The sequence below is a fragment of the Filicampus tigris genome, chromosome 3 (genome assembly GCF_054856515.1).
Source record: "Filicampus tigris isolate MCC_2025a chromosome 3, RoL_Ftig_1.0, whole genome shotgun sequence".
Classification (NCBI taxonomy): Eukaryota; Metazoa; Chordata; class Actinopteri; order Syngnathiformes; family Syngnathidae; genus Filicampus; species Filicampus tigris.
In genome coordinates this window covers 271,001-295,685 of record NC_141219.1, presented here as the reverse complement: position 1 = coordinate 295,685, position 24,685 = coordinate 271,001, and the positions used below count along the sequence as shown (strand labels likewise).

General features: G+C 54.0%; 1 protein-coding gene across 3 annotated transcripts; it reads left to right on the top strand.

Annotated features, from left to right (window-relative positions):
- The first annotated feature begins 108 nt into the window (after positions 1 to 108).
- On the top strand, positions 109 to 23,879 carry adamts17 (ADAM metallopeptidase with thrombospondin type 1 motif, 17). Of its 3 annotated transcripts, none has more exons than XM_086025382.1 (23): positions 111 to 300; positions 1,826 to 2,139; positions 3,415 to 3,631; positions 6,030 to 6,193; positions 6,880 to 6,963; positions 7,543 to 7,700; positions 8,140 to 8,183; positions 9,032 to 9,137; positions 10,145 to 10,285; positions 11,605 to 11,758; positions 12,929 to 13,030; positions 13,110 to 13,255; positions 14,017 to 14,186; positions 14,375 to 14,502; positions 16,119 to 16,239; positions 16,751 to 16,831; positions 17,277 to 17,452; positions 17,686 to 17,881; positions 18,036 to 18,171; positions 18,789 to 19,035; positions 19,666 to 19,818; positions 20,329 to 20,518; positions 22,626 to 23,879. In XM_086025382.1, the coding sequence occupies exons 1-23, from the start codon at positions 243 to 245 to the stop codon at positions 22,988 to 22,990; spliced, it is 3,651 nt and encodes a 1,216-aa protein (XP_085881508.1). In that variant the 5' UTR covers positions 111 to 242; the 3' UTR covers positions 22,991 to 23,879. The 3 variants fall into 3 exon arrangements, with proteins under 3 accessions (XP_085881509.1, XP_085881508.1, XP_085881510.1); XM_086025384.1 differs by having other exon boundaries at positions 21,124 to 22,626; XM_086025383.1 differs by lacking the exon at positions 20,329 to 20,518 and having other exon boundaries at positions 109 to 300.
- The last annotated feature ends 806 nt before the right edge of the window (positions 23,880 to 24,685 follow it).

Below are 24,685 nucleotides of genomic sequence, written 5' to 3'. Positions count from 1 at the left end.
GGCAGGGCTCTCCCCTGGCGGAGTCGAAGCAGGCCAATCGCATCGGACCCGAGGCGGAGCCGGCTCGCGTGGGCGTGTCCTCGGCCTGCCCGATTTGATCCACTTTTGGGGAAGAAGAAGAAGAAAAAAAAAAAAAGTGTGGCGGACTCGCGCTCCTCCTTGCCGGTCCAACGACGTCCGTCCAAGTCCCGGTTGTGGCGAGCGGCTCTGGTCCCGGTCCCGGGCCGGTTCTTGGCTTCGGCATGCGGGGCGGCCGTGTGTCTTGCCTGCTGGTGGCGCTGTTGTGCGCGGAAGTGTCCGGTAAGTTCAACGTTACCTTGGTTTGGCTTGCCTTGGCTTGCCTTGCCTTGGCTTGCCTTGCCTTGCCTTTGCTTGCCTTGCCTTGGCTTGGGCGCTGCTGGCGAGCGAGTAACGGAGTAACGAGTACAAATACTCTGGGACAGCATCGAAGAAGACTTTTCAGCTGGCGCTACCTGGCGTCGACTTTGACTTGACTTGTTTTAAACACGCGCGTGTGTACTTGGGCCTCCTTCCTTTGGAAGCTTTTGTTTCCAAGCGCCCATTTGATTTGAGCCGAGAGAGCAAAAGTGGGCGACTGATTGCTTGACTGACGGATGTCAGCAGCTTCTGGCCTTCAAAGATCTTCGGTCTAATCGGAGAAAACACTGAGTGGAATGTATGTTGTCATTAGCTCCCGTATCTTATCATCCATAGCATTATTATTTGGATGATTTTTTTGTTGTTGTGAGGAGCAAGTTGTCTAACGGGCTCTTGTAAAGCACAGGGCCGGGGCTCATCTCATTTCTATATTTGCGCCTTCCTCACTCTCCTGTTTACATGCTAGCTTCTCGCAGCAGATGAGGTGGGGAGGCGGCACTGTAATCTGTCCCTCCATGAGTTCGCGGGCACTTTTATGATTGTTGCTCTCTCTAAAATGCCTGATTTGGCAGGCAATTTTCCTAAAAGTTGCGATCATTTTTGGGATGACTTGTTTTTCTTACACTGCATTTAGAACAAAATAGTTGACCCCCCGCTTTCGTGCGGGTGGTCCAGATATTGGTTTGCGCAGTCCTATGCCGTGTTTTTTGTTGGCCAATGCTTTGCGTTTCTTTGCTCCACGTCTCTCAGAAGTCAACGTTTGCCATCGTCGGAAACAGGATGCGAGGTGGGGATTTTCTTCTCGGTGACTTCAGTTACCGCTGCTATTTCCAGTAGGGCGCCCGCGGAGCCATTTTAGGCAAAGTAACCCCCAGAGTTAAGTGAAAATGTCATTTTTAAAACCTAGTTCTCGCGGGAAAGTTGCGGTGTTTAAACAAAATTGCAGGGAAGTGCGATTTTGCCGGATTTTCTTGATTTTACGTTAATCGTTGCGATCGCAGCCCTCGCAAAATGGTGTAGGGGCTGTGTGATGATCGTATGAATGTTTTCTGCTGCAAGGATGCAAACAAGGGGTCACGCTCCGCACATTGCAAGGTCAAATGTGTCATTTCGTCATTTTCCTTTCCTTGCACCTTGAAGTAGGTTTGCGCAATTAATGTAATCGGGGCGCGCGAGCCGAGCGCACAATTTTGCCTTCATGAAGCTGCTTCCACAACGACCAGGCTGAAGTGGCCATTTGGACGGAATGTTTGTCTGTCTTGGGGAAATCTTGACATGTTCGGCGGCGCCAGCCAAAGTAAATGATCGATGCTCCCTTTCATTTATAATTGAAAAATGTTTTGGTTTTTTTTGTACTGCAAATCGGCGACGCTTTGCGTAAAGAAATAGCGATGCCACCAGATGGCGGCAAAGCGAGCTTTTGCTGACTTGTCGGTGCCGCACCCAGCGGCGGCTTCGGACGGCGACGCGGATTCCGAGGAATGGGCGGAGGTGTTCCCCAGGCTGCTGTCGGCGCCCGGCGACCCGGAGCACCTGCTGGTGTCGCTGGCGGCGTTCGGCCAGGACCTGCGGCTCAACGCCAGCAGAGACGGCGGCGGCGGCGGCGGCCTGCTGCCGGCCCATCTGCTGGTGGAGGAACGGCGGGCCGGCGGGAGCTCGCCCGAGCGCGTGCGACTGGAGCGCAAGCAGCTCTGCCTCTACTCGGGCTCTGTCCTGGACCGACCCGGCTCGCTGGTGTCCCTCGTGGCCTGCGGAGGCCTGGTACGCACGCACGCACGCACGCACACACAAAGAAATGACGAGGGCTCTTATGCGGGTTTTTTTTGCGTCTGATTCCAAACTTTGGCAGAAGAAAATACGGATAACCCATTTATAGGCCCACTAATCCTGAAAATGTCATGAATAAAAGAACTTGTTTGTTGGCGGCGCTGGGCATTTGACTCAAAATTGGCGCTCCGCAGCCGGGGTGCCCTTCCGCCGTTTTTGTCCGGCCGGACCAAATAGTAATGGCCCGTTTATCCGAGTCTCATTTGAAACGGGCTCCCGTTAGCGTTTCCGACAACCACCTTTGACAAACTGTCGGCAGCATAGTGCGACTTGGCGCTCGGAAGCCGAAAGCGTGACCCGCCCGGCGGTTTGAATGTGAAAGTGCGGCCCGGCGCTTGGGGCGTCCAAAGATGGCGGGGCTCTTTTGGTGTCAAACTGGGACCGGGCCTTTGAATGGGAAGACGTGACCCGGCACGGCACACTTGAAAGGATGACCCGGCAGCTCCCGATGTGGCCTCATCGGTTTGTGTGGGAGCGTGCGACTCCCCTCTCAAGCATTTGAATGTAAAAAAGTCACATTTTTGCCAGATGTCTCCATAACGAGATTACTCTGGGTTCGGTAAAACACAAAGCATTTTTTTTTTAATTATTTTTTTATCAATCCCAAAGGTTGTGGAAAGTGTCGTTGTTTTTTCTTTCTTGTTATTGGAACTAACTGGCAGCCATCAACATTAGCAACGTCAGTCATGAAGTCAAAACAAGTCACGTTCTGTTCCAAGAGAAGCGTGTGCGCGCCAACTGCCTCAACTTGGGCGGTGCAATTCATGGAAATCCAATGACCGTTATTACACGATACCATTACAAAATTGGCATCATCGTGAAAAAACAAGATTGATACGCATTTGTATCCAACGTACTACGCTTGTTTATCGGGCGAATCGGCCACTCGCGGCTGATCGGCGCGGCAAAACGCTGACGGGAACGTCCCTAGCGAGAAGAGGAAGGTGGTTGGTTGGACTGAGCTTAGCGTGGCAAGCTCGCGCGACTCAGAGCCTCCCTCATTTCCACGCTGGTATATCTGGAATCTTTTCAAATGCTGATGACGATACGATAAGGACGCGCCGCCCGGCCGGCCCGACTCGGCACTTTGAAGGGTGCGGAAGGGTGAGCCGTCTTTTTCAACGCGAGAGAAACTACGCCGCTCGGCACTTTGAAGCCCGGAAATGAGATGTGAAATTGGTACGACTCGGCGCTCGCTTCCCATTGCAGACGGGTCTGCTGCACGTGGACGGTGAGGTTCTGCTCATCCGGCCCCTGGAGGAGGAGGAGCAGCAGCGGCGGCGGCGGCGGCGGCGGCAGCGGCAGCGGCGGAGGAGCAAGAGTTCACCGGGGTGGCTCTCGGGAACCAAACATCAGCTCCTGCGACGACGGCGCCGCCGGTCCGGTCGGGACGCGGACCACGCAGCAGAACAGCAACGCCGGCAAGGTTAGCCACGCGCCGCTCACTACAGTCACAGCCACAAGGGGGCGCTCGTGCCACTCTCTGGATGGAGCTTATGGGATGTTTCAGCGACGCAATCAACGGCAACAGGAGCGTGCGAAGGGACAGGAATAGAAAGCCGAACACGAGCGGGATCAGGAGTTTGCACGTGAACACCCACATGACCGCTGACGGGAACAGAAAGAATAACAAGAAAAGGAAAGTGGACACACACAGGTACAGGAACACGCCCCTGAACAGGAATTTGAAAAGAGACACGACCGGTGACCGAAACCGAAAAGTAACAATAACTCAAACATGCGCAACAACAGAAACGGGAACAGGATCGTGCACATGAACAACAATATGTAGATGAACAGGAACATGGGCAGAAACACCACACAAACAGGACATGCTCCTGTTGCGGGACCGGAATAGAAACACAAACGGTATCATGAGCAGGCAGAAACGGGACCGTGCGCATGAATCGGGACTTGGACAGTATCATAGACAGGAAGGAGAGAGAGGCGCAACAACAGAAACAGGAGCATGCGCATATAGCTGCACATGATTAGAACACAACAGGATCATCGACGGGTCCACGCAGAAATAAACACAAGCCCGGGATGGAGAAGATGGCCAGGAGCAGGCGCCAGCCAGCCAGCCAGCCAAGTGGCACCTTGTCTTGAGTACTCCCGTCCTGTAGGGGGCACTCTTGCCCATTGCAAAATTCCTTCCGTCGACCCGGCGCGCGCACACAACACGGCTTTGCGTCACCGCGGCTCCCTCCGCCGGATGCGAAAAAAAAAAAATGGACATGTGAAAGTGTCACTCAGCTTTTGAAATTTGTTTGTGGGACTCACTCGGCACTTTGCGACAGTTTTGAGTCGACGCGAGCGGACGAACAAGCAAACAGAGAAAAAGAAGCGTGCCGGTCATCATCACTCGGCTTTTCGAGCGTGAGCGTGTCCCCGTGCGCGCTCATTCCACCAAGCGGCTTGACCCCACAAAAGTTACATAAGCCCTCCCCGCCAAGACCACGCACGCGCGCACGCACGCACGCACGGTGGCTCGCTCTTAATCCGTTCCACATGTTCACAAGCGGGTCAGACGCCGAGCCCAGCCGGCGTGCGTGCGTGCGTGCGTGCCAATGTCAAGACAACATGGCACACACGAATGGCTCAAAGGTCTTGAGCAACGTCAGCTAGCGTCGTCTGATTGCTGGAAGTCGTCTCAGCCCTCCCACCCCCCCCCCCCCCCCCCCAAAAAAAGAGGAGAGCGGCCGCTCTCCCTCCAGCTGCCTTCTGACCAAGCGCGGCCAAGTTGGCTTCTGGGCCGGCGCTGCAACATGTTGCCAGACGCGTTGGACGTGTCCCAAACGCTTTTTCTTGTGGCCAAACACGTTGCAAAAGGCCTGTTAGGAAAAAAAAATGGGATTGCCATTTTCTTCAAATGAAGCTTCGGCGCATTTCCCACAATTCCAAATAGGACAGAAAGTGACAGAAAATCCACTAAAGAGGTTTTGTGCCGGAGGCCGGGTTTTTTCAAGCTTTTGAAGGTAAGGCAAGTCCTTCAAATGGATGGCAACGCTCCACCAAATTCTGGAGCTCCACAGCGTCTTTTTGCGTCTTCGTCTTTGCCTTTATTTCCCTGTCACAAAAGGCGGCGGGTAGCGATGAGTTGAAATGAGGCCGGCTTTGGGCCCCTCCCTTTACAATCAGAAAAAAACGAGGCCAATTTGAACACATGAACACATTATGGCATAAAACGGAAAAAAAAAAACCCACATCGGCCAATGAATGGCAGATTTACCGATTTTTCTTGGTCATAACTAAAGGCCAAAGTACTGTAAAACAGTCCGATGTCCTCACTGCAATTCACGTTTTTTATTGTTGTAAGCGTTAAGGGACGAAGAAAATAGTTATTTCATTCATTCTATATAGTTTTGGGTGATTATAGGGCTGGGTTTAAAAAACCCAAAAAACCATGAATCAACTGGAATAAATGTTCCCTTTCATAGCCCAATATCGATCCTTACAACCATAAATCTTTGAATGCTTCTTCTTCGTGCGAGAGTAGCGTAGCAAAGCAACATGGCGGAAGACAACAACGAGCTTGAAGGTCGGCGAGGGTTTCAAAAACACGTGAAGGCAGCTTTTGGAAAAAGGACACCATGAATTCCGCCCGTAAACAGTCCTCCTTTTACGAAGCCGGCAAGTTCCCGCCAAAACAAACGTTGCGCTATTTGCAGCGTCGTTCCTTCCGAGAAAGCGCGGCGAATCCCGAAGGGAAGGCAAAGTCAATCGCGGCGGATCTTGCCAATGTCGCGAGACGACGAGCGGGTCGCGGGAAGTGCGCGCCTTTGGGCTGAGAGGCGGCCAACGCCTGCGGCGTGTCTTGACAGACGGGAAGACGGCGAAGAGTCGGGAGGAAGGCCGCGCTCGGCGCGCGCTGATCGGCGCCGAGGACGCCTACACGCTGGAAACGCTGCTGGTGGCCGACTCCAGCATGGTGCAGTACCACGGAGCCGACGCCGCTAAGAGGTTCTTGTTGACCGTCATGAACATGGTAAGCGCCGACGTTCCCTTCTCAACGAGCCGCCCGCTCCCGGCCGAAGGCTGAGCTGCACCCTCGGGCCGGTTCGCACCGCAGGTCGGCATGCTCCATTTTCTTTCTGTACGCCTTCATATGACAAACGCGACCTCGCTCCGCCGTATGAAGGCACGCGTCGCCAAACCTGTTTGCGGAAGTCAATGCGAATGCGGTCCAGCGCGTCGGGCCTTTTCCGCACCGAAGCCTGCGTTAGGTGGCGGGTCGAAACAAATGCCTTTCTTTCTTTGTATTTGGGGGGAACGTTTCCGCTGCAAATGTCTGTCTGCTTCGAGTGGGATTCAATTCAAGTCAAATAGAAAGTCAATGGTGTCAGTCAAAACAAGTTTGCAGAGCGCATCCCCCCGCTGCCGGCGCCCAGCGCGTTTTGGGCCGCGGGCGACTGCGGGCGACTGCGGGCGATGTCGGATGGATGCCGCCTATATTGCAAAAGATGGCCGCCTATACCTATCCCATTTAGGACCGCGCGGGAAAAACAAATGCCGACCGAGGCCTTCGGAGCGTCCTAAAAAAATCCCATCCAAAATCCGAGCGATCCGGGTCGCCTTTGCCCGCGGTGTCAACCTAGCCTTTGTTTGTGCAGCGTCTCTGAGAAACGAAACGTTGCAGGCCCTTTTTCAGGCTTGTGCGTGTGTGTGTGTCAGGTGTACAACATGTTCCAGCACCAGAGTTTGGGCGTGAGGATCAACATTCGGGTCAGCAAGTTGGTTCTGCTTCACAGCCGCCCCGTGAGTGCCGAGTTCCTTCAGCGTTGCCGCTTCGGCCCGGTCGAAGTTCGCGGGAAGTTCTCTGAAGGCTTGCGTCCAACATTGGGCAGCTCCATCATCCCATCCCCAAATGTTGGGCGCAGTAACTGAAATCAGCATGGTCCTGGTCCGCGGTTTACTTTTGGCTACAAAACAAGAACATTTTTAAAGGTAAACAATAGAAAGACAAAGAAACCAAAGCGAATGTATCAAATGAGTTCTTGTAAAATACAAAGAAGGTGCAAACGTCTACATTGGAGTACGATTTCCTTCAGGCAACAAAGGAAATAAGCGAATCACCGTTTTGTTCCGATGACGCCAATTTCAATCATCGTAATTGTCATTGCTCACCCCCGTTTGGCTCCATGAAAAGTCCAATCCAAATTCTTTGGGGACTTCAACAGTCTGTAAGTCTTTGATCGGAGCACGCGCTGGCGCCCTTTCCACTTGATGGAAAGCTTCTTGCTTCTTTTGACGCCGTGGCAACCTTCTCAGTTCTTTCGCTCGACCGCTTGAGTTGAACTGGAGCAGTGGGGGACTCTTTGCCTTGCCTGTGCTCAGGAGAAGCTGAAGGTGGGCCACCACGGCGAGCGCTCCCTGGACAGCTTCTGCCAGTGGCAGCACCAAGAGTTTGGAGGGCCGCGCTACCTGGGCAGCAATCGCCTTCCCGGAGGGCGGGAGCAGGCGCCGCCGGTGGACAGCGCCGTGCTGGTCACCAGGTGGGTCGGCCCGGGCGTCGGGTCCTCGCCGCGCCGCCTTCCTTCGCTTCCGGTCGGGATGGCGGCTGCGGCGGCGGCGGCCGCCCGGCGCGGGGGCTCGGTCCAGGGAAGCGCTTTTGCGGGCCGCGTCCGACCTTATTGCTTTGTATCCTGGCGCCGCCGCCGACGGGCCGCCGATGCAAATGGGCGCAAGGTGTAAAGGCGACCGGCAGAGGGCAGGCTTTGTGGCATCGCGGAGAGCAAGAAGGTTGCGTTTGGGTCTCGGACACACGACGGCCAATGAGAAAGCCAGTTCGCCGACTAAAGGCGGCGCTCGCTCACAGCCGATGGCCGCGCTCCACCGAAAATGGATCCCGCTGGCTTTCTTGGCGGCCCGACGGCGTCTTGTGCTCCTGCTTTGCCTCGGCAATGCACTGACTTGCTGTTTTGTGTATCTCAGGACAGACTTCTGCGTGCACAAGGAGGAACCGTGCGACACTGTTGGTGAGCTTCCTCAACGGCCTTCCCTCGCACACACACACAAACACACGCGCCCGCGCCCGTGCTTTTGTCTCATTTAGGGCTCTTTTTGGTTAGGGAGGGACCAATTGTCATATTCGGCGTTTGGACAAATATCGGCCTTTTTTCACCGCTCCGATTCAAAACTTGGAGGATGTATTTCTTTACATGTTCAGTTCACTTAGTTCAAAGATTTGACTGACCCGGAGAACACGCCGGAGCCTGCACCCTTTGGTTTTTGTTGGAAATCAAAACAAAGATAAGTGAAAGGTGAACATTTCTGTCATTTGGAACGTTTGCAGAACTCTATCTACTGTAGAAAACTATATGGAGCTTTTCATTTCACTTTTGAAGACCCTGCGCGGCGATCCCCAGCGACAAAGACGTATAGTGCATATATGTAAAAAAAAGAAACAACAATCTTATGCAAATCAGAAAAATTGTTCAATATGCTTAAAGACAAAGTTAAGAGTTTGACATTTTTAAGAGTTTGAATTTAGATTTAGACGCCAATATTTTCCTTTTTACCGATAATGAATATCGGCTGCAAATATCGGCCTCCTTGACGACTAATAATCGGTATCGGCCCTGAAAAAAGCACATGTGTCCATCTGTACTTTTTGTGCGTCTCACATTGCATGTTGTTTTGTTCTTGGGGTGTTTTCTGTCTTTTGCTGCGGCGTCTCTTTGCACGCGTCTCGCCGCGACTTGATGTGTCTCTCTTTGTCGTGTTCCTCTCGATCACGTTTTGTTTTTGCGTCGCGTGGCCGACGGTTAGCCCGTAGCTGTTAGCATGTGGCTAACAGGCACGGCCGGGCCTTTTGTGTGTCAAGGTATCGCGTACCTGGGCGGCGCGTGCAGCGGCAAACGCAAGTGCGTGCTGGCCGAGGACAACGGCCTCAACTTGGCCTTCACCATCGCGCACGAGCTGGGACACAAGTGAGTTGCCGCCGCCGAGCCGGAGCCAAGCTTATTTGCGCGTGCAAATTCAGCTCTCTTCCACTTTCTGATGGAATGAATGGAAAAGCGTTGTATCGGAGGAGACGTCCGAAGGCCCGTCCAGTAGGAGAGAGGCTGGCGGAGTGGTTGCAGAGCGCTAACGGCAATCAGAGAGGTCGGCTGCTACGCGGGCACTTTGCCAGTAGCAAGCGTAGCGCCAAAACCGCGAGCCGAGTGTGAAAAGTAGGGATGCTCCGATAGACCGGGCGCCGATAATGATCGGCCGATTTTCGTGAAAAATGACGCAGCCTAAAGCCATGAGAGACTAGCCTGCGTGCGGCGTTGCGCCCCCTCCCCAAGTTTCAACACAACCCACCTAATCCGACATTTGAAGAACAAGCAATTGTGAGACTGCTGAGTTTACGAGGCTCACGAGGCCTCCGAGCGGATTTGGCTCCGAATTGGCGCTCCGTCGATAGCCTTCCGCCGCCCGCCTTTTGCTCCGGCCGAACCGAGTAGTCATCGCCTATCGGTCGCTCCCACTCTCCTTCCCGACGGCCTTCGTTAGCGTTTCCCGCGACCAACTCTGACAAAGTACATTGGCATACACGGCGCCTGAAATAATAGCGGCACGGTTGGATTTGGACTTTGCTGATGGCCAGGGCAAACGTTGTCCGAATGAGCTGACAACCGGACATTTCTCGCAAAACAACAACCGGCTCTCCGCACCTTTGCATATGTTGGGCAATTTAGTGCCAGGGTGCGGGATTGAAAAGTCAAAAGGCAAATGTACTCAAAAGAAGCTGCCGGTATTTTGCCGGAAAGAAAATGCGGCGGCAAAATGTGACGCTTTTTGTGCGGCCGAGACGCCGTCCGCGAGATGGCGCCCGCGAGATGGCGCCCGCGAGACGGCGCCCGCGAGACGGCGCCCGCGAGAGGCGAGAGCCCAACGCCGTGCCTCGGCCTGACCGCCCGCGCGTTGTTCTTTGTGTGTGCGCCGCGGCTAGCATGGGGATGAGCCACGACGACGACCACGCCTCCTGCGGCGGCCACGCCTACATCATGTCCGGCGAGTGGGTGAAGGGACGCAACCCCAGCGACCTGTCCTGGTCGGCGTGCAGCCGCGACGACCTGGAGAAGTTCCTCAGGTGACCGACTGGTCGGCCCGCTTCCTTCCTCATTTGCATATCTGTCGGTCGGCCTTCGGCGCGCACTCCTTTTCCACACTCCGCTTGACTTGGCATGAGTAGGAGTCACCCGCGACGCAGGGCTTGGACGCAGCAAGCCCACGCGGGCCAAGTGCGAGCGACGCTCGGTGCCGCGCGGCGTCGGGCCGAGCGTCGGCTGGAGAAATACTCGGCCGGCCGGCACGGGCGGCGACGGCCACGCCGAGCGTCAAAGTAGCTTCGTGAGATGTAATAGCCCTCCATACCATCGGCGGCGCTAGTCACCATTGCTCACGCTTAGAGAGCGCCAACCGGAAAGCTACCGGCCGGGGACGGATTGTAAAAGCGTCAACAAAGCATTCAGCTCTATTTTTGTCTCTCGCGTGAAGCGAACCCTCCCGCTCTTGACACAGCGTGATGCAACACTTCCAAAGTGTCAACTCTCGCGCTTGCACCTGAGATGAGAAGATGAAGGCGCGCTCACTGTTTATCTGCATTCGTCACTTCCCGTCGGTACGCCCACGGGCTAGCTGACAGCCAATCGGAGGGAGCAAACGTCACGACGGCGCTTCCCGACGGGATCCGACGCCACCGCCGCGTCGGCCACATGGACGGGACGGCGCGATCCGCCGCCGGCCGACGTCGGATCGCTTTCGACGCGCCAATCCGACGTTGGCCTAATCCGACACACTGCAAAAGAAATAGAGCAAGTTCTTCACGGAAGCCGGCCACCGTTCGTATATTCACTCGCGTTGTTCTAGATTCGAGAGGGCTCGTCCGAACATTATCTGCAAGTACGAGCAAATAATGCCTCGTGCCGGTTACCGGCACCGGTATGGCCTTTGAACGGATATTTGAGAAAATCCGAGGAGAAGCCTTATCCGTTGTTAGCGTTGTTGCTCACCGGTCTAGTTGGTGCAAAAGGTCCCAGTACGGAGGGACGCGTGTCCTTCGTGTCCGTCCGTGACCTGTGGCCACATTGGAGGCGGTTGCTTGGGGGAGTCTTGCAATGACTTTGACTGCTCGCAGCAAAGGTCTTTTGCTTTTGCTTTCGCTTTCGCTTTCGCTTGACACACTCCGTCCATCGCTATGGTGTAAAACGCCATTCTCAACTTGTCTTTCTGTGCGCCGTCCAAGCCGCGTGCCAAGTCAGCCAAATGGCAGCTAGCAAAAGAAAGGAGCTATTCCTCGCCCTTTGGCGGTCGCGCGCCGCCCGCATTGTTCCCGAGCGGCGGGAAAGGGCGTGGCGTGGTCACGCTGGCCTCCCTCTCTGTGTGTGTGTGTGCGCGCGCGCGCGTCAGGTCCAAGGCCAGCGGCTGTCTGCTGCACACGGCCCCCGGCGGCGGCGGCTACCAGCCGCGCCTTCCTCCCAAGCTCCCCGGGATGCATTACAGCGTCCGCGAGCAGTGCCAGATCCTCTTCGGGACCAACGCCACCTTCTGCTCCGACATGGAGGTAGCGAGATGGATCGCCGATAGACGCTCTCTTCTTCCCCTCCTTCGTGTCCCCCTCTTCTCGGTCCCGCCGGTGGTCAGCATGCGCGGCCGGCGCACCGATGGACGTGAAGAGATGAGCGCGGGAAAGGGACACCTTGAAGGCACGGCAGTGAGGTTGCCCGTGACAACGTTGGTTCGCTCGCTCAACTCTTCCATCATGTCCATCCGTGCGTCCGCCCGCCACGCGTCCCTTCTTGCGCAACGCACGTCCATTCATGCGTTCTCGGGCCCACGGCCGTTCGGGCCGGGCCCATGTTTGGCGTTTTGTCCAATGTCGCCACCCGCCTTTTTGAACAATCTGTCGGCCGATAATAAAGCCATTTAAAAGTGTATTGAAAGCAAAACAAAGAGACGTGAAAGTTGAACTTTTCTGTCATTTTCAAATTCGGGAGGACGTCGAAAACTTAGGTGGAGCTATTTTGGAAGTTTTCATTTCACTTTTGAAGACATGCTGGTGACCCAGGGTGCTCCCTGAACGGAACGTTTTGTTACAATTTGATAACAATGATGTATATTGGCAAACATTTATAGTAATGATCATTTCCCCCCCAAAAAAAATCAACATGATGCAAATCTGAAAAATGGTTCAATAAACATCTGCTTGAAGGGGAAGTCAAGCCAAAGATATTATTTTCCACAATATGTTCTCTGTCGGCCCGCTGGTTGAAACGCGGCATTCTGCTGACTTTTGCCTTGGTGGAGCGAGACTTGATCCGGCCCTTTTGAGCCACGTTGGGGGGGGGGGGCGTCCGTTTGACCGAGGGCTGGACCGATCGCAGCTCGGCTGTTTTCTGAAGCCGATTGGTCGTTATCTGAGCCCTGCCAGAAGTGACAAAATGGCTGAAAGCAGCTGGATTAACTCTTCTTCCGCAAATGCAATGTGAATCGGAATGCCTCGTTTCCAGCCGCGGGCCTGCATTGAAGGTCCTGTGGAAAAAAGGATCTTTGGGGATCCTCTTATCCCCTTTCAAGACGTTTCAAGCACGGGCCCACAAAGGGCGGCAAGGAGCGCAAGAACGCGTACGTGCCGACGGTCCCGATGGAACCGATGGCTGAGATGAACACATGAATGGCCGGACACGGGGATGACCGCCGGCCGCCGCCGCCGCCGTCTGTGTGTGTCTCGTAGCACCTGATGTGCGCCGGCTTGTGGTGCCTGGTGGACGGCGACGCCTCCTGCAAGACCAAACTGGACCCCCCCCTGGACGGGACTCAGTGCGGAGCCGACAAGGTGATCCGCCCGGCCCCGCCCCGCCCCTACCCACTTTCCGCGCGTGCTTAACGTGTGCGTGCGTGCGTGCGTGCCTCAGTGGTGCCGCGCGGGCGAGTGCGTGAGCAAGACGCCCCTCCCGCAGCACGTGGACGGCGACTGGAGCCCGTGGAGCCCGTGGAGCATGTGCAGTCGGACTTGCGCCACCGGGGTCCAGTTCCGGCAGAGGAAGTGCGACAACCCGCCGTACGTAGCGCACTCGGATCACCGCTGCCAACCTGCGCTCAAACGTTTGCCCCGACCGACCTCGCTGGATCGAATGCGGCGGCGTGCGCGACTACGCCATCTTTAGCGCTCTTCTTTCATGGTTTTTTCCGCCTGTCCAAGTGAGCAACTTGACGCGTATGCTTTCCAATTTGAAAAAGAATACAGCGACAAAGTGACAAAGTGCTGCGCAGACTGTCCGCTCGTGCAATCACCAGCGTTACCGAATGCATGAAAAAAATGCCACGAATACAAAACAAAACACACAACCCAAGCCGGACAATAAACGTGGCCGGGCGGGACCTTCGGCTCCAAGACGAGACTTAAAACACCGGACTGAGGAGGCCCTTCCGATCCGGGGGGGCGCAGCGTTCCACAGTCTGGGGGCCACCCCCGAAAAGCGATGCGGCCGCCGCCGTTTGTCCGCTTGCCCCGCCCGGCCTCCTTCTGCTCCGAGACGCCTTTCGCTACCACTTTGTATTTGCTGCCCTTGCCCCATCTCAGTATCCGTGGCTAGTATGGCGTGCTCTCGCGAGTACTCGGTGCATTGAAATGACTCCCTTGATTTGTACCGCACCTCGTCATCCAAAATGTGCAACCCCCCAAACAATTTTGCAGTTTAAAATCAACCCGTAAGGCTGCTACAGGCTCGACACCGACACCTGCCATCGGTACTCGCCCGTCCCTAGTAACCGTGGCAACAGGTCGAGTCCGTTATTGTGTGTGTGTGTGTGTGTGTCCAGGCCAGGTCCTGGCGGGCACCCCTGCCAAAAGGCCAGCGTGGAGCACAAAGCCTGCGAAGGTCCCCCGTGCCCAAAGGGGGCGCCCAGCTTCCGAGACCTTCAGTGTTTGTCCTACGACCGACACGCCGGCAAGAAGAAGAGCGACATGCTAACTGCCGTCGTCAACGATGGTGACGCTCACGCGCGCACGGAAAGCCGCGGCGTGTGTGGCCTGTGTTTGTGGGAGGAACGTGTGTGTGTGTGTGTGTGTGTGTGTAAGCGTCAGTATGTGAGCGTGCGTCCATTTAATGCTAGGTGTGTGTGTGTGTGTGCGTGTGTGTGCGCGTGCGTGCGTGCGTGCGTGCGTGTTTGCGCTTAGAGAAGCCGTGCGTGCTGTTCTGCAGTCCGGTGGGTCGCGACCTTTCCGTGCTGATGGCCGACAGGGTGATGGACGGGACGCCGTGCGGGCCCTACGAGGCCGACCTGTGCGTCAACGGCAGGTGCCAGGTATGCCCAGCCCAGACGAGCTAAGCTAAGCTAAGCTGAGCTAAGCTAAAAGCTCCGTGTGATTTGCGCACATTTCAAGCGATGCCTTCAAAGCCACGAGTCGGCCTCTTGGATTCCAACCGGCGAGCGAGTGGCTTTCCGAGCGCTGAGCAGACGTTGACGCGCACGCTCTGCGCTCTTGGGCTCCCTCTGGCGGTTTGCCAACCAATCGCTGGCCGAGTACGGTTTGGCCGCTCTGAACTTTTCGATTCGGCGCAACGCGTTTGCGCGACATGACCATTGCTCAGGGTGCTGTCCGACCCGGCGGCCAAAGCGTTTGCCAACGTAGCCAATCTTGCTTTTTCCTCAGGCTCCTTCAAGGTCGCAAAGATGTTCCTCAACGGTTTTTCTTGTCAGGTTTTTTTTTTTTTTTTTCGGAACGTGTGCAAAATGTCTTTGCGACGATTCGCAAACATTTGCACATTTCTCGGAGCCCTGACAAATAAACCTTTGCTACCTTCAGCCCGTATGTCACTGAGCGGCGAAAGGTTTGCCAGTGTTTGCGTGAATATTGATTCAAATGTTTTGGTCAGGGCAGGTTCAAGGTCGCAACGATGTTTGCCAGACATCCGCAAACAGTTTCAACAGCCGCAACGCTGTCAAGTCCAAATGTAATCATTGCCATGCAAGTCAGGATAGTTTGGAGTCCCAAACGTCGGTGTGCTCAAGCCCTACTTCGGATGCTAAGCTAACTGTGCTAAAAGAGTGAGAAGGAGCGGACGCCACTTTTGTCTGTTGTTTGTCTGCGCATCTGGAAGCACTCGACGAGAGGGCGTGTCCTTCCCCGCTCCAATATGGACATCATTATCTTGACACACACAACAAACAAGACTCGGAATGCGTGTCCTCGGCACGCACGCACGCTCATTTTGACCTACTTTGGCATGGAAACACGCCCGTTTTCATGCGCACGTTGAAGACGGTGCAAGGTCCAGCGACTGGAACTTGAGGAGTTTGTCGGTCCGCGTTGCGCCATTCAGTCAACATTGTTGACTGGAAGCAAGTCAATGGAAGACGTTGACTTGAGGAGGACCTGAGCGATTGAATTTGCGTGGCTGACGTTGCGTCTTTTCAAATCAGCAATCGGCAGGGAGCGCAGCTCTGCTCCGCACTTGGTGAGCCTAAATGGCAGGCACTACCGTCATTGCGGTGAAGATATATTGTTGGATAGGGAGGGAGGCCGATGCCCACTCGGACCTTGGGCAAAATGCAATCGCATGCAATAAGCCACGAGTGAATTAAGACAAACGGTGAAAATAGCCTGTTTCTGGTCCCTCAATGCTTACGACAACAAAGAGATGAATTCCAGGCAGAACGCGAAAAGGTTCCGCAATACTTCAGCTCCTTCGCAACCGAGAGAGAAATTGGTCCAAATCTGCCAATCGCTTTCCCCTTTTCCCCAGGGCAAATGACCTTTGTCTTGTACATCATGTCATTTCATCAAATCAAATCTGCCCCCTTTTTTTTTTTTTTTTTTTTTTTCCTCCAATTTTGACATTTAGGCGGATGAATTGTGTCATTTGCCAGTCGCACGCGCTTCAAGTCAAACTGATGCGCCGGTCTTTGTTTGCTTTCAGAAAATCGGCTGCGACGGCGTCATCGGTTCTTCGTCCAAGGAAGACGTTTGCGGCGTTTGTAACGGGGACGGACGCTCGTGCACCGTCGTCAGGGGGGACTTCAACCACAGCAGAGGCATGGGTAAGGCCGCCCGCGGCCGCGCGCCGGATGAGTCGCCTTTGAAAGAAGTCCACTTTTGTTTCGACTTGAAGAGTTGCGCGGGGCCGCTTTTATGCTGGAGCGAGCATCACGAGCTTTCCTTTTGTTTTGTACGGCTCATTTGCATGCCGTTGCGTCATCGCGGTAGAGGCATTTCTTTACAGTGTCACGTCGTACACGTACACGTGACTTGACTGATGCGTAGCCCATCGAATTAGCCATCAAAGTGCTCATCGTTTACTGGCCCAAATCGAGCTCGTTCATTTGGGACGCCGCCGTCTTGCTACGAGGAGCAAAAAACGGTCCGGATCCGCACGTGGCTTTTGGATTTGCAAGACCCGAGTGTGCGGAAAGGTGCAGGTGCTCGAGCGCCACCCGGTGGCCATGCGTGCTCGCGCGCCGGCCAAACGGCAAGACCAAGTGTGAGCCGCGCATCTTGTGCGTGCGTGTGTGTGTGTGTGTGTGTGTGTGTTTTGCCGCGTGTGCGCGTCAGGCTACGTGGAGGCGGTTGTCATTCCTGCCGGAGCGCGGCGCATCAAAGTGGTGGAGGACACGCCTTCGCACAGCTTTCTGGGTGAGGAACGGCAAGCCTTGCGGGGACTTGCTGGCTTTTTTCTCGGCATACACTTTTTCCCTCATTTGACGGGAGAAATGTGCAGTTTTTAAATGCGTCTGTGTACAAACATGACCCCGCAGGAATGTGAGTACGTCCACTCAACTCACTTCAGTCTAAAGTTCCTTTTTTTTGCAATCCTCTACAAAAACATGTACATGTGTTTCTTTTATTTTCTTCTTGGATAGTTTTTCTTCTCTTGCATTTCAAAGGGAGAAAAAAGAAAAGAAAATGGGCCATTTGAATTTTTTTACCTTGCTTGTGTAAAATCGTCTTCTTACCATGTAAGCATGTGCCATTTTTTTGGGAGTCTTTGCCAAATGTTATCTTCAAAGTGTTTCTTCTGACCTGAGGAAGCTTGCGCTCGTGTGTCATGTCAAAGCTAACCTGTCACCCCGCGCGTCAGCCCTGAAGGACGACGACGGCGGCGGCGGCGGCGGCGGCAAATCGATCAACAGCGACTGGAAGATCGAACTTCCGGGAGAGTTCCAGGTGGCCGGCACCACCGTCAGATACGTCCGGAGAGGCTTGTGGGAGAAAATGTCAGCCAGGGGGCCCACGCGCACGCCGCTGCACCTCATGGTAACCGGTTACGGGTCCAAACAAAAGAAAGCTGCAAATATTCGGGGAATGTCACTCGGGCCGCACGCGTGACAAGGATTTCAAATGGGGACAAGATGTGGATTTTTCATGACATTTGCATTTCGAACTCGGACACGTTTCCTTTTTCTTTTCAAATGACCGGGACAACAGAAACAGGACAAGGGAAACATTGCTCTTGTGTTGGCTTGCGTTTGCCCGCCTTGTGTGGCCAGGTGCTGCTGTTCCACGACCAGACGTACGCCATTCACTACGAGTACACGTTGGCCCTCAACGCATCGCAGCAGCGCCAACAAAGGCAAACGCCGCCGCCGCCGCCGCAACACTCTGACGACAATGGGCAGCGCCACCGGCACCTCTACATCTGGACGCACAGCAGCTGGAACGCCTGCAGCGCGCAATGCGGAGGAGGTAGCACACGCGCCAACACACCAAATGCAACCCAACGCAGACGCGCGCAGGCATCCGGCCCGCAACCTGATTTGGAGTCCGACCCAATCCAAAGCATGCAAATGCGGCGTGAAGCCAAAGGACCCCCCCCCCCCCCCTTTGTTTGCCTGCGCAGGCGAGAGGAGGACGTCGGTGTCGTGCGTGCGTTTGGCCAACAAGTCCACGGAGGCCGCCGACCATTCTTTCTGCCGAGCTGACAATCGGCCGCCGCCGCAAGTCAGGCCGTGCAACCCTCAGCCCTGCCACTACCGGTACGCGCGCGCGCGCGGGCACGCACGCACACGCTCTCACGGCTCAATGAATCCATCCGGCAATCGCTCCCTCGTCGATCAGCTTTTGTTCAACGGGGATGACTCGGGGGAAGCGTCTGATGCGGCTCCACTTTGCAAACAAGCGTGGGCCATTGGCAAGATTTGATATGGATTCAGGTTCCCAAAATGGATTGGATTGGACTCGCAAGGGCCCGCTACGATTGGGTTGACCGTTCGCTCTGAACAAAGAAATAGTCGAAGCCTTTTGCTCTAACTTGGTGCGGTAGTAAAAATGCGCATATTGACATTCGGAATGGAACATATGGTCACACGGTGAGACTGGTGCCACGTCAGCGCCCATATTTAGAGCTCCTGCAAAAGAAGCACCCGCTCATCCGCTGTTTTTGGAAAAATGGGGGGCGGTCGGGGGGTACGTCGCAGCGCGGCCGAGGCGATCAAACCAATTTGCCGTACAAAGCTTTTGTTGCGTTCTCAGAACATTCCAATCCACTCTTTGTTGTCATACGTCTTGTTTTTCAAAGCGTGCCTTGCGCTCGGGCGCCGACCCGACGCCGTTGTTGCTCAACTGAGTGCTTTTGTGTGCCGCGGCGGGTCAGGTGGGTGGCCGGCCAGTGGGGGCCGTGCTCGGCCACGTGCGGCGCCGGCACGCAGCGGCGCCGGGTGACGTGCGCGCGGCAGCGGCGGCGGGAGGAGGAGGAAGAGGAGGAGGAGGAGGAGGAGGAGCCTGAGGAAGGGGAGGAGGACGGGGGCGGGGGCCGCTGCCCGGGGCCCCGCCCGCCGCCCCTGCAGGCCTGCGAGGGCCGCCTCTGCCTCAGCGTCTGGGAAGCGTCCGAGTGGTCGCAGGTCGGTCGCTCGCCAACGCGCACCAACAAATCTCGCACGCGATCCGGGACACAAGGGGCTTCTTGGGGCTTTTTCACCCCCCAAAAAACAAAACAACATTTTATTGGGATTGTTGTTGTTGTTAACTGTTGTGGACTATTTAAAAAAAAAAAAAAAAAAATTCTTGTCCATTGACAGTTTATAGAAAGACATATTTTTGGATCATTCAAAACAATTGAAAGTATGTATTTTTGGGGCGAGTTGTGGTCTTATCTGTAAAGTGAAACGTCAGAAGCAATATTTTGTCTTTCAAAATATGAATTGTATTTCATATTCAGAAAATCTTGGAAAATGACAATTTGAACATGAAATCTGGCTGAAATCAATAATGTTTGAATGAACTCTTCATGTGAAATGGCGTTATTCTTCATTTGTAATTTGGGACGCAAATTTGCCCCCCCAACAAAGAAAAAAGTAACCTTTGTGCTGATTCTTTTATGGCGTGTAAAATGAAAAGCGCTTGCTGTCAACATTTTCACGGGGGGAAACAAAGTGTCCGTTTTGACCCTTTTTGAGCTTGTCAAATGCTGTCCGTCCCGATGGAAGACAACGTCAAGTGTTGAGGAGCCATTTTGCCCGTTGCCGTTTCAGTGCTCGGAGGGCTGCGGCGCGGGGGTGCGCAGCCGCACCGTTGCGTGCGGCGGCGCCGGCGGCCGCTGCCATCCGCTGACCCGGCCCGCCCGCCAGGAGCCCTGCCAGGACCACTCGCGCTGCTACGAGTGGAAAACCGCCCAGTGGTCCAAGGTACGTGCGCCTTAGGTGTGACGTGCCACGCGGCGACCGCATCTCGTCACGCACGCACGCGCACACACACACACTGGCCCCTCCCTCGGATTGGCCGCGGGTTTGTTGTTTGTGGGCCCATTTTGGATTCAAGCCTGACCGACGTGGATTTGTAGCACAAAAGTTGCAAGACCGCAAATATTTGAGCCTGTTTCCCCTTCCAAGTTTGACCCTCGCTTGGAATTACACAATTATAGAAAGTCAAAATAAGATGTTTCCATTTTGTTCAAAACTTGTCAAAATGCAAATGAATCTTTGAACATGTAAAAGATTGATTGTTGATTGATTGATTGGATTGGATTGGATTTTTTTCTCCCATTTGATTCCCCCGAGCGCCGCCGTCCCGTTCTTTTGTCTTGCGCTTTGTTGACCTGCGCTAAATTGCGATTGGCCGGCCGGCGCAGGTAGTCTCCGCCCCCAAAGCCACGTCCGGCTAATAATGCCTTTTTTTGTCTCCGGATGGGCCGCCAGTGCTCGTCGTCGTGCGGGCGGGGCCTGCAGTCGCGGGCGGTGCAATGCATGCACAAAGTGACGGGTCGCCACGGCAACGAGTGCCCGCCCAGCCTGCGCCCGCCCACCTATCGCCCCTGCCAGCCCGAGGGAGACTGCCGGCGCAAGGTCAACGAGGTCAACGGCAACACCATCACCTCTCCCAGGCTAGGTGGGTGGCGAGGACGCCCGCCGGCCACCCGCCGCCGTTCGCCAGCGGCCGCCCGCCGGCCGCCGCTTCCTTCCCGCGCCTCCTTCTTGTGCTTCTACCGGTGGCGCCTTGCACTTTGAGCCATTTGCGCTCTTGTGGATGTTGTCCTGCTGGTTGTGATTTGTGCTTCTGTGGCTTGCTTGCTTGCGACGACTTTTCTGGTCTTTTGCTTCTTCCTCTGGTTCAACTTGTTCCAGATTTGACTTCTCCTACTTCCTGTTCTGCTTCTTGCGATTCTTCTCTCGGGTCTTGTGATTGTCTGTCTTGTTTTGGCGTCGTGTCTGTGTCGTACTTTTTCCTTTTGATTCTTCTTCCTCTCTTTCCGCTTGTCCAAGCTTGCGCTTTGCGTTCTCCGTCTTCCGCTTCGACGTATGCGACTCTCCTTTTGTGATTTTTTCCTTCTTGCGACTCTACGTCTACTCATTGTATTTCTTCCGATTCCGCTTCTTTCTTACGGTTCTACTTTTGGTTGTACTTTGACCGATGCGACTTCTCCCGAAGGTGCTCCGCCTTCTGCTTCCGGTTACGTTGTTTTGTTTTGTTTGTTGTCCCCCCCCCCCCCTCAGCGGCGCTGACGTACAAGTGTTCCGGCGACCAGTGGCCCGTGTACTGCCGCGTGATCCGCGAGAAGAACCTTTGCCGGGACATGCGCTGGTACCAACGCTGCTGCCAGACATGCAGAGACTTTTACGCCGCCGGGACCCGATGAGCGGCCGCTCCGAGTGACGGCACGTGAGGGACAGGAAACGGCGAGACAGGACGGGACAGGACAAGACTTGAACATTTCAGTAGGCCTTTTTTTTTTTTTTTTTTTTTTTTTTTTCCCAATTTGCTCTACAAAAGAAAAACAAAAACGAGCCAAAGCAGGTGGCGCCATTGCACGCGATTCTTATTCCGCCGCCGGTGTGGAACTGCTTTGTCTGGTGCTACTCTATTGCCGCTTCCGGTCGTGTTTCTACTTCTGGTTCTCCCAATTCCAGTTGTGCTTGTGAAACTGCTGTCAAGCCGTTCTGCTTCCCATTTTGGTTCTTTGGAACTTTTTGCGCTTGCCTTTGTACACTCTGCTCATCCAAAGCCGCTGGCGCGGTCGCACATGATTGTCGTTGGATTTCTACGTCTGCGTTTGTTGCGGTCGTCTTGGCGCTCCCACTTGCGCCACTCCTGTCCACGTGTGCTTCTGCGACCGATCCCTTACTCCTACTTTGGGCCGTGCTTCTTTTTCAGCTCGTACGTCTTCTGGTTCCACTAGCTCCAGCTCTACTTCTGAAAGTGCCTGGCGTCGACTTGTTCCGGTTCTGCTTCGATCTCTTCTGCTTGTACGTTTCCTTCCCCCCCAGCCCCCATCTTGTTCTTTTTCTCCTTCTACTTGCGGCTCCACTTTTTCTGCGCTGCGTTGCTTCTACTTTGAGTTCTTCTGGTTGTACTTGTTCCGCAGCGGGTGTCTCCGCTGCATACGTTTGAATCCTAATCATAATACCGCATGTTACTCCGCTCATAACGGTTGTCGTACTGTATCGTAGCCAATGTCGCTAACGGGGCCGGGCCGACTCGGCCCCCGTCCGAAGCAGGGAGCGCTTGGTAACGCTTCCGATGCCGACGCGTTCGCCGACCGACCCGAACAAAAGACTCCGTTCGCAAATCTCGGAACACGAGGGCCAACGCGCGTTAGCGCCCGGCCAGCTGACGGCTAACCTATACGAGGCTAAAAGCAAAACACACGAGTAGCTTTTGAGACATGAAGTGAGGGGGGCGGGACCAAGTTTGTTTGACAGTTAAGTCCGTGTGTGTGTGTATTGGTAGCTGTTATCACGTCACGATGACATCATCACTTGGCTCCTCCCCCTCCCTCCTTGACCAGAAGTATCATCAGAGGTGCTATCTTATCTTGTCTTGTTATTTTTGTTGTTGTCGTTGTTGTGATTATTTAACACATTGATGATGATTTTGTGTATTGTTGTTGATATTTGCATTAGTCAGCTCAGCTGCCATTTTGTGTACTTCACCTACTTTCTGTTCTTGATTATGTACTTGTTGGTGCTCCACAGAATAAAAGTTATCTCTCTCCCAGCCTCAAGCGCTCCACGTGTGGGTCCCGCGACTGCCGGAGCGGCGGCGCGGCGGCACTCGTCACGTCACGTCGCAATGTCCAGCACCTTCCGATTCTTTTGCGCCGGCCGCTTCTTCCGACCGCACTCGTGGATCGATGTCCTCTGCTGCTACTTTTCCTTCCGGTTTTGCTCCTTGTTCCGCTTGCACTTCCGCTTGGAAATCCGGCTTCTTCTTCTTCTTCTGTTTTTGGCTCTACTTGTGCTGCGCTTCTCCCGTGTCCTACCGCCACAGGTTGGACTTTTTCTGTTGCTACTTGTGCTTTTTGATTCATTCCTGGTCAAGTTCTGCCACCCTGGTCACCCATGTCACAGTCATCTGCTCTAACTACTCAACTAGGATCATCTTGATGCTGATGATAAGAAGAACAATGCGTTAGCATCATGTCGAATGCTAACTGGAATGCGTCATTCAAAGGCATTGTTTGATAGGAAATGAGACTGAATTATATTTAGTCATAGTGGTAAAACTTTCAACATTTAATCCTTCATGTCACAAAAATAATGCGGAGAGGAGGTGTGATTTGAACCACCAACCCGCTGGTCAATGGGAGAGCGATTCTACCAGGTGAGCTAAAGCCAAGATAATTAATGTTGGAAGTAATGTATAGCAAGGTGTTTTTTTTGTGAAGGAAAAAAGGCGTTTTTTGTGGAAAAAAAACCCCACCATGTATAGTAAGGCGTTTTTTGTGACTACATACATACATAGACATGCATTCATAATACCGACTAACAGCGTTACAGAGCCCACCAGGAAGACGAGAAAATATTTTGTAAATTGAGTGCAGCAGGTATTTTGTTGTAAATGGTAAGTGGTCTTTTCCACCTGTAAAGGGACTCAAAGCGCTTCACACTGAGTTCACATCCACCTACTGATGGCGCAGGATCAGGAGCAACTAGGGGTTCAGTGTCTTTTTTTTGGATGGGGGGGGGGGGGGGGGGATTATTTCGAACATGATCCGTACATCAATCATTTGTCAATACGCTACAGTAGTTCTATATCATATAATAATACACAATAATATTACAATATTGATGATGATAATAATAATATAAGATAGTGATTGTTACAACTCATTAAGCTCTTCCTCTTTCCTATACTTCTCAAAAACGTTGATTTGAGATGTCTTTTTGAACTGGTGTATGTTTGGACATTGTTGTAGGTCATTATTAAGTCTGTTCCACATTTTTACTCCCAATACAGATTTGCAAAAGCTTTTCATTGTTGTCCTTGAGTACGTTACCTTTAAATGATAGATTCCCCTCAAACCATAGCCGCCCTCTGTCTCTGAAAACAAAAACTCCTGCCCGGAAGTAAGTTATTTCTCGCTTTGTATAATCATAGTACAGTTTTAAATTCCACTCGATCAAACAACTTAAGAATTTTAGAGTGCAGAACCGGTGCATTTGTGTGCATCTTGCTCTAGGAAGGACACTTGGACATGGCTTGCGAAACGACCGCTCTACCGCTGAGCCATGTCGCCCCCGTTGTATGCCTCGAGAGGTGTTTCATCGTGTGTACTGAGCACGAACAAAAAAGTCGTTTATAAACACGTAGGAACAAAAAGAAGCCGTTCATAAAAACGTTGGACGCAGCGCAATGAGAAAAGTTAGCGGCAGAAGGTCGAATGGACTTGCCAAATGTCCCGGCAGAAGGAGAAAATGAAAAGGCAGCTGCCTCGAGTGAGGCAGACGTGAAAGGCGGCGGAAGTGACGTGAAGGCCGCCTCGACCGCTGCCGCTGCCGCTGCCGCTGCCGCTGCCGCTGCCGCTGCCGCTGCCGCTGCCGCTGCCGCTGCCGCTGCCGCTGCCGCTGCCGCTGCCGCTGCCGCTGCCGCTGCCGCTGCCGCAAGTTGCGCTTGCTCTTTCCCAATTGCTGGTGCGGGTCGGAATCCGAGCTCCGCCAAAGTCATCACTTTCTTTTCCGCAGAGGCTCCAAACGGCCAGCCACGCATTTTGCGTTACCGTCCAAGACAAAATAAGACAGCGGGCCATTTTCGACACTACATCGTGTCAGAATGACG